Genomic DNA, 13,209 nt, shown 5'->3' with positions numbered 1-13,209 from the left:
CCTCCTCCTGCCAGTCTCTCGTCCCGCTGCTTGGGAGAGTGCGGCGGGGGAAGGAGGGGGGGAGAGCGAGCGAGCAACAGCCGGCTTCGCGTTGCTGCCGCTGCCGCCGCGAGCCCGCCAGTAACCAAGCAAGCGGGCGGGCGGCCGGGTTCCCTGCTCGTTCTCGCGAGAGCGGGCGAGGTTTCCGGTGTTGTGACTGCGGGGCCGTCAACATGGCGGTGAGTCTCCGCGCCCGCTCGCTGAGGCACCTCCGTATCCGAGGTGAGGAGAACTTGGGCTTGGCCCAGGCTTTGCAGGGCGGCGTGGCGGCTCGCCCTCGCCCGCCAACCCTGCCTCGGCTCGCCTCGCTCCCCTGGCCCCCCAACTGCCTCCTCTCCCCTCCCCTCTCTAACCGAATCTCGTTTTCTTTTCTCGCCCTCCCGCCCGCCTTCCACGCACAGGCCGGAACGACAGCGGCGAGGAGAACGTCCCCCTCGATCTCACCCGAGGTAACTGAGGGGGCCCTGCAGAGGAAGGGGTGGGGAGCTCGCAGCCGGCGCCTTTCCCCTTCCCCCATCCCCTGTAGGTGTCAGAATGGGAGTGAATGGAGCCTGGGACCCAGGCATGAGGGGCGGGGGGGGGGCTGCTCTGGGAATCTGCCCCTGATTTAATAGGGGGGATGGGGGAGCTCAGGGTGGGGCATGCCCCCCACCCCAAGCTGCCTTCCCACCACTTAAGAGATATGGAGTGGGGAGCACTTCGGGAATGGAAAGATACGGCCCTCCCCAGGATGCGGTCCTGTGCAGGTTATGGGAATAAGGCCCGGTTGAGCCCAGCGGGTCTTGCTTCTGAACCAAAAGGGGTAGAAGCCGGCTGCGGTCACTTGCTTGGAAGTTAGACCCATTCCTCACTCGGTAGATCTGGGTAAACATGCATAGGATTGGGCTGTGGGGCTCTCGTGCGTTCCTTCCGTCTCCTGCTATACTTCTGGTTTTTGGGTGTTGTTTTTTTAGCTTGATGTAGGGCGAATAGCTGAGAAATCAGCACTCTTTGCCCCATAATCCACATCCCCCCCTCTTTATCCCATCTTTTTACCACTTGGCTACAGGGGTGGGTGTTTACCTTGTAAACAGAAATAATGTGACTGTTGCTTTGAATGGTGAAAAGCAAGCAATTGATCTGTCTCACAGAACCGCAGGGTCCATCATGGAAATGCTGGAGTTTTATACAGTTGTGTTGTAAAAGAGGAGAAACCTACAGGGTGATTGCTAAGATACAGGGATGGTGTCTCATTCTGGTGAGCTGTTTCCTCAGGCAGTCTTGACACATGGGGGAAGGGAAGAGGGAAAGCATAGGAACAATAAGCAGCTGATGGGTTATTGGCAGGTATGTTGTTCTCTCCACCCCCTAGACTTGTTTTGTACAGCTTGCTCTGTTGCAGGTTCATTATTTACCGTCTGCTGGCTGCAGATGGGGCTGTTAACAGTGTTTGGGCTTTTCAGCACTTATGCATTGATTAGCTTGCCGTATGTAGATTCTGGTGGTCTTTCCAAAGGCATCAGATTGCAAATTGATTCTGTGTTGTCGGTGATCTGCTTCAAAATACTTCATCACTGCCTCAGCTTGTTGATAGTTATGGATGAACTCACGCCTGCTTGTCCCCATAGGCAAGCTGACTTCTAATATTACTGCACATGGTCCTTGTTTAAGTTATGGCAGTGGTTGGAATTCTCATAATGACATTTGGATGCTTTCTGTAGTTGCTATAGAAGTTTACTTCCATAGTTCAAGCATATACATCTTTATTAATCTGAAAATGTGCTGTGCTGTTCCAAAATGTGTTGCATGTGAACTATCAGTGTTCAGATCCAAAACAAATATCAACTAGTATGTAACACAGCAATTGTTGGATTGTTTGGTTTTATTTTATAGATGCTATTATTTCACCAAGTTAATGGTGTTTAGATTTTAAATCTGTTGAACAGAATCAAGCTGCATGTTATGGTTGCTAGATCCTTTGTACTGCAGATACTTGAATACTTATAACAAAGTGTTCAGTACCGTTGTATAGAAGTCATGCTGATGCATTTTCACAAGAAAATAACATGGAAGTAATGAAATAGTTCGCAGTACAAGGCACAATTAGGATATAATAGAACATTGAGTTGAAAATACATTGTTAAATCCATAACACTTCCAGCATAATACTTCTGCTGGATGTATAATATTTTGGTTCTGCTGGGGGCCAGATGAAACTCAATTGGGAAGATGCTATATCTTTCATCTTGTGTGCCTAGTTCTTCATCTTGATGTTATATAAGTGGCATGAAAAGCAGTTTCCATGCTGCTTTGGTAATGCCTGAAGTGGGACTAAGTGGTTATAGAAAATAGAAACTAATGTTGAAGGAATAGAAATTGAAGATTGTAATTCAAGTGGAGATTGTTTAAAAACAACAACCCTGTTCTTGAAAAATAGATTCTCACAGCCCAGCCGTGCTTATCCCGGATTTCAGTGTAGGTGTTTAAGCATTGCAAATACATGGGTCTTAGAGCATACCAGATATTATGGTTTACCTATTTTATTGTGAACAAAATAAGGAAAATGTACAAAGTATCCCATATTACATTTATTCAGGTACAGTATATTGTTGTTTTTTTCTATGAGCATAGCCTTTTCAGGTTCCTAACCTCACCTAACCCAAGAATCTAATTCACTATCCACCCTCACCCCAAGTTCCAGGTCTAAGTAATAAAATAACTGTCCTGAAAAACCTAATGGTAATTTCCCCAAACCCTCCAAGTATTCTCCCCCTCCCTTTTACTTCAACATACTGCGCTCCAAACAATTCGCTTCTAATCCAGACAAGCCTCAGACCAAGGTTCGCTATGATATAATTCAGCATTTCTACTTATATGCATCAGTTTTATGTGTGTACCACATAGCTTTACAAATTACCTTGGATTATGCTAGTTAATACCTGCATTATTTTATATATTGCAAAAATCTATATATATTTTATGTGTGTGCAAAAGATCCTTCAGGAAGTGGTGATTTTTCTGTTACTTTGGGAAATGGAGATGACATAGGCTATGTGGTGTATCTGACAGTTCTGGGAGCACTGAGAATTCCCTATGCTTTGTGTCTCTTCTGCCTGTACAGGCCTGGTTCCTCTCATGTTGTATTCTGTCTCCTGTTTCAACAAACTGATATGTCCATCAGCTCTTAATTTGTTTGTGACATTAACTTGTAAAAACTTGCTAACAGACATTTATTAGTTTAGTTCTTCAAACCTACTTCAGAAGACTAGCTGACTGGAGAATAGATGAATTTAACTGTCTTATGTTTGTTGACATATATTTTCTAAAACTAACCTGGGGCAAAGCTTATGTCTGCCTTTTGGTATGGGAAAGTGAGCACTGTTGTTTATGCAGTCTGTTTATGGAGCTCTGGATAACAGCCCATGAATGCACTCCCAATCTCTGACCAGTTTTCACTTTCAAGGTGAATGAGAGACTGAAGTAAACTGGAAATGAGTCAGCAGCATATGGCAGAAGGGAAAGAGTTCATCTTGCCTTAAAAAAAAAAATCCCTGGATAAGTAATTCATATGAACAGCAGGATTGTTGTAACTGTGGTGGATGGAACTCAGGGTTGCTGCATACATGATGTGGAAGTAGTGGTAAAGTGTGTGCAAGTGACTCATGCATTTTCCCAGGCTTCTGTGGCTTAATGCAAAGAAGGAATTCTATCTGGAGATATGCATGTACCCTTGATGTGGGTACATCTTGCGTAGCTCATGTTGATTCCCCCTTCATGTACTTCCTTCAGGCAAGACTCCAAATGCATAGAAAGAAGTGTGGGTTACTTGTGCATTTTCTTTACTTCAATGTGCTAAGTCACTCTCAATTCCTTAGAGAAGGCCTGAACAACTTATGATTCACCAAGCTGAGCACAGCCCACTTTCCATTCATTGTGATCTTCCAGGTGCTTGTGAACTGACTTGCATTGCTAATGATCTATGGTTGGTTTAGTGCAGAGCTTGTCAAATCTCAGGCACCAGGGAGTCATGGCGCCTAGAAATTTAACTGTAGCTACTAGGCTAGACTATTCAGAGATGTTCTTAAATAAAATCTTGATTTGTCACAGGCAACTCTCTTTCTGTTCCAAGTATGTTATGTGTAGTGGGGATAAAGACCAGCCCACTCACAATGTCTGTTACTAAGTCCACTACTTTTGTCAAATGTCCATTATCTGGTTCATTCATTTTCTTTTGGATCTAGGAGCCAACCCAAAAATTTGCCAAGGCCCTGGCTTACAGGATCAAAAGTTGTGCAGTCCTGTCTTGCACAGTAAACCTGAGTTCTTCAGCATGTCCATAGCAACCCAGAAGTGAGCCACAATCTGACCTCATGTGGGTTGCTGAAGTGCTGCCACCACCATCTTGTTTTGTGAGAAGAGCAGACCCTAGCAGCCTTGATAAATTAAGAGTGTTTTAGTGGAAGCAGAATTAACCAAAGGAGCAGTTCATTGAGTTCTGTGCAGCTTACTTCCAAGTAAAAGTGCATGGGTTCTGTTGTGGTCCAGGCAAAAAATGCATGCTTTGCTTTTCATTCCTCTTTTTTAATCACTAGGAAGATTTAGGGGCCAGATGACTGTGTTCATTGTGGGGGTCACAGCAGATTCTCAGAGTCTTATGCAGAGTCAAGGCTGCCTACGTTTGCATATGATTGGTTGCACAGTGTCAGTGTAGGAGACAGGCTTTTGGGGGGTCTAGAGCAGGGGTCTTCACAATTTTTCAACTGGGGGCCACTTTAACAGAAAGCCTTCAAGATGAGAGCCATTTCCCACTGTCCTGACCACTGCATAGTACTGTGCTTTTCTCAGAGCTGGGAGGCGCTTTAGGAGAAACGAAGCCCTCTCTTAAGATCTCCAAGAGGAAAGAGCTGGGGAGGGTTGTACTTTGGAGCACTCTGTGTATGCCTGCCAAGATGGTGTAGGGGCTCCATTTTCCTTAAAGGGGACCCCTTGCGCTGGGCAAAGCCCAACACACAGCACGGTGGCATGAGAATGGTTGTCTTTATCATTGTGCCAGTGGGACTGTGCAGAGTATTTAGTTTTGGCTGAAACTTCACACAGGCCCAATAAACATTTTGGGAACTGCAGCTAGGGTTGATAGGGATCACCACTGGTCCCTGAGCCTTATAATGAAGAACACTGGTCTAGAGAAAGGCTGTTGGTGTTGTCCTATGAATGTTTGTATGTTTGTAGTCCTATTCAGTTGTATTCCCACTGAAGCATTCCAGAGTATTCAAGATATCTTACTCCCTAATAAGTGTGTTCAGAATTGCAGCCATCAGTGGTAGCAACGAGAGACATGGAGGTGGAGGCATGTAGTGTTTTGAAGCATGCTCAGGAGGGAGTTTGAAGCACAGTTTAAAGCCAGAGGGGGACTCAGCTGGAACAGGAGGAAATTTGTGCTCCTTCACCTAGGACTGGTGGCGGCAGCAGCTGTAGGGAATGCTTTAAAATGGTAGCAGATGTGCTTGCCCACTCATCATTCCTTCCACATGTCCACCCTGTGACATGGAGTGGGGGAAAGGCAGCTAGAAAATTGGCATGGGGCTTGCTTGTTAGTTGCTGCATCATTAATAAATTTGCTGAGTCTTGTATATGAAGAAATGAGATAATGATTATATCCTAATATATAGTGGATAAACTTTTATTCACTTAGGTTCCCTCCCGGTCTTCCCTTTCTTAACAGCTCATTCCTAAGCATATTTGCTCAGAAATGACTCCTACTTTGTTCAATGTGAAATGGTCCCAGGGAAGTAAATGCACGTTTAAAGTTGTAATTTCAGCAGTAGAGTTTATCACAGATTTGTGGTGAGTTAATAAACAGTTGACAGCAAATTGCTAGTCATCTTGGCAACAATGGGCCTCAAAGCAAGAGCAAGAAACAGACTGATGATGGATGGGAAAACTTTGTAGTATAATCCCTTACTGGAATGTCTCTTGTTGAAATGAAATTGTTAAGGAGAAGGCCTGAATGTCCAATTACAATGGTTGAGTGAGTCTTTTTGAAAATATTGTTGTTTTTTATTCCATAATAATAATAGAGCGACACTGTGTATATTGCACACTGGATAATGTGTCAACATCCTGAATTGGTCTTTGATAGCTGTATGGTACTGAATGGCTGAGAACAAGCAATAAATGGGAGAACAAATGTAATTCCCAGTCTAGACAGAGATGTAGCTAGTTGGATGTCAACTGATCTGGGATTAGGTGTTTAGCCTGATGTGGTCATACGTGTCCTCAAGGATCAGTTCACAGTTTGGCAGTGCTCCTTAATCTGTGGTTTAGCAGCAGTGGCAACCAGTGCCTTTTATCATAAGAACATAAGAAAAGCCCTCCTGGATCTGGCCAAAGGCTCATCTAATTCAGCATCCTGCTTCACGCAGTGGCCAACCAGGTGCATCCAATCGCTTATCAATTTTGGCTGGTTTGCCAACTGTGATCTTATCTAGAATAGGTCTAATCTAGCCCACAGATCCATGCTGTGGCTGCTTCCAGATTAGCCTTGTTCAGTGCATTCTAGAAGGACATTTGAAAAGTGTCTGGAAACTTCAATTGGTATAAAATGCTGCAACCAGAAGTAACTTTTCATTGGGAGCATATTACCCTGATTTTGTGTGACTTGAATTGGTTACCTGCTTGTTTTCAGACTCAATTCAAGTTGTCGGTTTTTATATTTTAAGCCCGAGATTGTGTAATAACTCTATATGGAATATGCTTTTATTGTCATAGTACTTGGTTAGTTATGTACTAACTTAGTTATGTACTAACTAATAGTACTTGGTTAGCAATGAATGCACCACTGAGAGACCTTAAAGGCCAAGTTGAAGACAGATCATCCTGGAGAGAATCTATCTATGTGGTCATTAAGAGTCGACACCGACTTGATGGCACTCAATCAATCAATCAGTCACTTGGTTAGTGCTTGATTTGAAAGCTGATTTGAAAGAGTGATTTAAATTGCTTCCCCCCCATTGCTTTTGATTTTTGTAAATCTACCTGGCAGTATATGTAACTTGTCATTTGATTGCATCCAGTATGATTACTTGTTTTCCTTATTTTAAATGACAGTATTTATTTACCATTAAAATAATAGATGTTTTTCTTTTCAGTCAGATGTGAATGATTTAAAAAATATAACCTGTATTAATTTCCAAGGCATTCTTACCCCAAAACAATATTTAATAATTCAATTTTGAGCACAACCCAGCCTCCTAGGAGAAACATCTTGGTAAGGGAAGACCAGCCTGGCCCTAGCCACAGCCAGAGAGAAAGCAGTTGCAGGAAACTCACTTCCCCCTCCCTGCCAGATAAAACATTATTGGGCTCCAGCTACCAATTTCTCAGGTACTGTAGTTCTAAAGGAAAGCATCCTTTTACCTCTGCCATCAGTCAGAGGATTAAGGGCTTTTGAGTATGTGACATGTATGTTTGTAAATTTCATTTCAATCTCTTATAAGTTGCTTGAGGATCATTTGATTGAAGAGTGGGGTATAAATCTAAGTAAATATTACTTCAAATTAAAATACTCAAGTTTTCACTTGCCTACTTCTTCCAAACAAAAGTGCAAAGAAGTGCATTGGAATTCTGTATGGGCAAATAGTCTTCAGAATTACTGAAACATTTTCAAAATGTATGTATCTTCTTGTGAATTGATGAAGTATACCAGGTGCTGTTAATAGAAGTAGCCTTTTGGTTTACTCATATCTCTTTCATCCATTTCAGAGAAGAATGTTGTGTCATTGATCAGGTGAATTTTGTTTTGGCATGTATGCCTTCAGGCAAAACAGCTGTTTTAAAAAATCATGTCAGGCATTTGTTATTACTTTTCTTTGTGCTTTTCATCTTCATGTAGATCAGCCTTCAGGACACGTGGCTCCACTGCATGCCATAAATACCTATGGCAGTTTGCTCGGTGTATGTGTTGCTGTTTGGCTAAGCAAGAGGGTCAGTGCTCATGTTTTCTGTTCTGCAGTCATAGTCTGCCCTATGTGGGTGCTATCTCAAGAAGCAGACACGCCACTCGAACTCCATATGTACATTGGTTCTTGTTCCTACATCTCAATGAGCCAGCAAATTACTTCTAATGTTTTATCACACTTTATATTCTGAACAGTTAGGGTAGCAATTGCTAAGAAAATGTAACTTGAAAAAGTAACTTTTAAACTGAGTCTAGAATAAGATTGTGACCAGAATTTGTGGCATTATCTGTGTCACGTTACAGCTCCCATGGTGGCATTGCAAATCTGGAGTGAGGAGGATACATTTGGGGGTCTATAAGAGGTCATGTTAGATGCCAGCTCTACATAGAGCTGAGCAAACATTTAATGTTTCTGGGCACTGTGAGGACCAGGCATTCGGGTTTTCCCAAAACTTGGAACAATGCAGGAAGATTGGTATAAGATTGCTGTTTCAGTTGCAAGAGAGCTATATTCTAGTATCGGGTGGTTTAGAAGATATTCTCCATGTGTATGCCTTATGAGAGCTCTGCTAAAGCCAAACATTGCCCGATGATGTGAAAATCTGCTTTAAAATTAACAAACATAGATGCACAACTGAGGACCTTAGGAGTTTGTAAAAGTGAAACTGAGTCTCTATACTGTAATTCCACATACAAAGGATAGATGTGTCTGGCATTTTCATATTTTGGACTATTGAAAGTTGCAAACAAATAACATCGGTTATGTAATGTACGTTTTTATGAGCTAACTTTATGCTATTTTGTTTGTTTTTAAAAAACATTTAACCTACCTTTCCACCTGAATAGTCCCACAAAGTAGCTTACAATGAAACAGTTAAAATAATTATACCTAATACAACTGAATGAACAGCTTTAGAACAGTTCAGTTGATTGAGTGCCGTCAAGTCGGTGTCGACTTTTAGTGACCATATAGATAGATTCTCTCCAGGATGATTGGTCTTCAACTTGGCCTTTAATGTCTCTCAGTGGTGCATTCATTGCTGTCGTAATTGAGTCCATTCACCTTGCTGCTGGTTGTCCTTTTCTTCTTTTTCCTTCAACTTTTCCCAACATTATGGACTTCTCAAGGGAGCTGAGTTTTCGCATAATGTGTCCAAAGTGTGATAGTTTGAGCCTGGTCACTTGTAATATAAAACCTTTTTATAGAGAGGAGAGCTGGTCTTGTGGTAGCAAGCATGACTTGTCCCCATAGCTAAGCAGGGTCTGCCCTGGTTGCATATGAATGGGAGACTTGATGTGTGAGCAAGATATTCCCCTCAGGGGATGAAGCCGCTCTGGGAAGAGCAGAAGGTTTCAAGTTCCCTCCCTGGCTTTTCCAAGATAGGGTTGAGAGAGATTCCTGCCTGCAGCCTTGGAGAAGCCGCTGCCAGTCTGTGAAGACAATACTGAGCTAGATAGACCAATGGTCTGACTCAGTATATGGCAGTTTCCTATGTTCCAGAGAAAGCCAAGAAAGCCTTTAAGACTTTCATCTGCTTTCCAAAAATCAACAGTGAGTTGATCTTCTGAACTTCTTGGCGGGGGGCGGGTAGATCATTCTATAAATGAGACAACAGTGTTGAGAAGATTCCATTCTTAGTGGATTCTAACCTGTCAACCAACCAGCAAAGGTTCAATGGCAAGACACCATCAAAATATCTTAATACCTGGGTAAACTTGTATGTGAGAAAGCATCTTCTAAAATATCCTGGACCTGGGTTGTTTCTCTCAAAACCTGTGCTTGGAATTCAGCCCAGAAAATAGTCTGCATGAAGAACCTCTTTTAGCACTGGCATACTAGAGTTCCAGCAACTTGAACCAGCTAGTTATTGTGTTGCCTTGTTCTGTACCAAAGAATATTTCTGAAGCATCAATGGCTTGTATGTAGAATTGTATGTAGACACTAGTCCAATTTAGAGATTGCCAAGACATGTATGACTGGCAAGGTTCCTGTCTTCCAAGAGAGGATACAGTTTGTTGAACTAGATGGCCCCTGCCACCATTGTGTTCAGAAATGGAGCCAGATCCATACATACACACACCCTGGACTGTGCAGCTATTCCTTAAGGAGAAATGTGATGTCATCTAGCACAGGTGACTTTTTTCATCTGCAGATCAGGTAGGCCATCCATGATTAACATCTTATCTGGGTTGAGCTTCAGTTTATTCAGTCTTGTGCAGTCCATGATCAGCCTTCCCTCTAACAGGGAATTTCAGATCATGTTGACTACAGCTCCCAGCATCCCCAGCTACAATGGCCTTTGGATGGGAATTATGGGAGTTGTAGTCAAAAGCATCTGGGATTCCCTGTTAGAGGGAACACTGTCCACGACTGATCTCAAACAGTCATTCAGTGAGAGTTTGAGAACCTCTAATATTCCATGTTTGCAAAAGATTCCAAATTTAATTATTTTAATGCTTATATTATTTTAATTGTAAACTGCCCAGAGATGCAAGTTTTTGCTTGGTCATGATCACCTGGCTTGATCTGGATCCTGCTCTTAGATGTGCACTTTGTGAGGCAGACCTAATGAAACCCATGCAGCTCCTCCAAAACTTCTTAAAAACAGTTAGGTGGCAGGTGCTGGGAATGGGTTTTTTTATTGGTGAAAGAAAATGTGAAGAAGAGCGGTGGTGTTAAAGTGAAGGGGGCAGTTCTGAGATGGCGGGTGGCACGGGGCGTTGTAGTGGTGGATGCCTCGTCTTCCTCGCTGGGGAGACGAGGTACGGTTCAGGGTGGGGGAAGCAATGGTGCAATGGACCATGCTTGGAAGGTTGCCTGGGTCCAAGAGCTGCCGCTGCTGTGCTTGCGCACCAGAGTATAGCAGGTGTTCCCCGATCCTCTCTCACAGCGCACGGTTCTGTGCCCCCTTCCCAACTCCCCTGCATGCGCCAATCACACCAGCCTGCCTTTGGGGCCACGCAGCTCATGTAGTCCCACATGCTGCCTGCGCATTGCTGGATGGTGAGCCAAGGCAGCCCTCCCTCCCTCCCTCCACCGATTAGCCCTCACTGTCATGCCCTTGAGCTCCGACAGCGAGGAGGAAGGGGAGGCTGGCAGCTTTCCGGCCGAGTCAGGAGTATCTGAGGGGCAGAGCCCGGCTGTCAGCGTTCCTGAGACAGCTGTGATAGATCCAGCTGATGGTTTAGAACAGGCACAGCAGCCTGAGTCAGCAGAAAGTGTGAGAGACCAATCGGAGGGAGAACTAGGCATTGAAACACCGTTGACACCACAACAATGCAGGTGTTCTAAATGCAGGACGCAATTAGAAGCTGTTAGGAGGAGCAAACGCCTATCACTGAGGGCTGACAAGCCGTAAATTCCTACCAGCTGGGAGCTCTCGGCTTGCTCCATAAATTACAGCACCAGACTCCTACTCATTGCTGAGATTCAATGCACGTCATTCAGTTGACAGCGTCCAGCCAAGCCGTGAACTTCCCTGTCCATGGGCCAGACCTTGACACTCACCGCGGCATGATCCCGGCCAGAGGTTTTCCCCCCACCCCGTCAGGTGAGGTCATAAAGGGGACTGCCGTCTTCCACTGATGGTGCAGACCAGGGGATTATAGGGGGCCAAGGGACCACAACACCCTACCAATGCAAGAAGGAAACGGCATTCTCTCTCAAGGTGCCTTGGCCGCAACAGGCAGCTGGTTTTAAATTGGTTGGGATTGGACACGAAACACGCTGGGCATCAAGTCCCCAGGATTACTTCATTCCAGTGCCATTCATCCAATGACCCTTTTGCATGAATGCACAAAATGGTATCTTGCCTTTCCCCCGCACCACGCCGCCTCCCTCCACCACTTAGTCCTCCTTGGTACATGTGCTTGCTCCTCCTCCCCCGAGGAAGGTCCACCTGCACTCCCTTTCTGCAAAACCTGAACCAAGGCAGCCCTCCTCCCTCCCTCCACCGCTTAGCCCGAACCAAGGCATGATCCCGGCCAGAGGTTCCACCCCCTGGTGAAGTCACAAAGGGGACCGCCGTCTTCCACTGGCGGTGCAGACCAGAGGGTTGCAGGTGGCTGAGGGACCACAATGCCCCGCCGATGCAAGACGCCTCAGCCGCAACAGGCAGCTTAGTTTCAATCAATCAACCTTTGGCTGCAAAAAATGAGCATGCAAGTACTAGCAGCCCTTCAAGTGGCACCCACTGCAATACCTTTTCCTTGATGCCCACGCGCCGCATACAGTTTGAAGCTGTAAAGACAGGAAATAAGATAGCTGTAGGAAGATTGCAGCAGCACGTGGAGGCAAGGCAGAAGAAGGGTCCCGTGCCTCCATGATACTCTTCCTCTTCCTCAATTTTGCACATGGCATGGAAGTGAATGCCTTGACTGCAATTGTTGGGGGGCGCGTTGACTCCCAGTCAGGGACCAGCACTCAACGCTTCGTGGACTGGCAGCGGTCCAGGGACCGGTGCTTGAGAAACTGTGGTGTAGACAATACTGAGTGAGATTGGACCTATGGTCTGACTCAGTATATGGCAGCTTCCTATGTTCCTGTGTTAACACTGTGCCTCAGACCTTCCAATGATTGGCTTCATGTAGATGTTAAAAAGAATAGGAGACAAAATTGAAACACCTCACATTGTGAAACACCATAGCATACTTTCTGGCACCTTCTTGAAAGAGTTGGCTATAACCACTGCAGTTCAGTACCCCCCTCCCCACCCCCAGGTTGTCCAGAAGGATGATATGTATGTTGGTATTAAAAGTTTCTAGGAAATCCAAGAGAGTTAACAGGGCTGCACTCCATGTGTCCTTCTGGCACAAATTGTCAATCAAGGTAGGTTAAATCTCTGGATGAGATTGATAAAGATTGTTTTTTAAATAATATTTATCTCATCATTTTATCATGAGTTTATTGTTTGCCATTGTCTATTTTAGTATGAGGTGTAACATTTAAAAAATGATGGTTTGGAATACTAGTAGAGGTAGTAGGCTAACACATCTATCAAATCCTACATCTGTTTTTGCAGGTGGGTGAAACAGCTATGGGGAAATGTTAAAATAGCTCTCTTCTTCTACCAGGCTTGTTTCTCCTCTTTGTGGTCTGGAGCGCTAAACTCTGCCTGAGCCCACATAACTGTTTCCTTCCAACATACATTCCATCAGTGTGAGAATTAAGCTACATGTTATAGAAAACATATCCTTAGCACTACCTTGGTGTATGTGTGAATTCTCAGTAAATA

At 44.4% G+C, this 13,209-nt stretch overlaps 1 protein-coding gene across 3 annotated transcripts in view; it reads left to right on the top strand.

The window, feature by feature from the left end:
- Nucleotides 1–191: 191 nt before the first annotated feature.
- Nucleotides 192–13,209, top strand: part of RICTOR (RPTOR independent companion of MTOR complex 2) — a 103,604-nt gene continuing 90,586 nt past the window's right edge. For all 3 annotated transcript variants that reach the window (XM_053296254.1, XM_053296253.1, XM_053296252.1), the window contains exons 1-2: nt 192–261; nt 441–488. In XM_053296254.1, coding sequence (XP_053152229.1) covers nt 213–261; nt 441–488 — 97 coding nt within the window. In that variant the 5' untranslated portion in view covers nt 192–212. The remainder of the gene's footprint in view (nt 262–440; nt 489–13,209) is intronic.

Source organism: Hemicordylus capensis, chromosome 2 (assembly GCF_027244095.1).
Source record: "Hemicordylus capensis ecotype Gifberg chromosome 2, rHemCap1.1.pri, whole genome shotgun sequence".
In the NCBI taxonomy this organism is placed as follows: domain Eukaryota; kingdom Metazoa; phylum Chordata; class Lepidosauria; order Squamata; family Cordylidae; genus Hemicordylus; species Hemicordylus capensis.
This window is presented reverse-complemented; position numbering and strand designations above follow the sequence as displayed.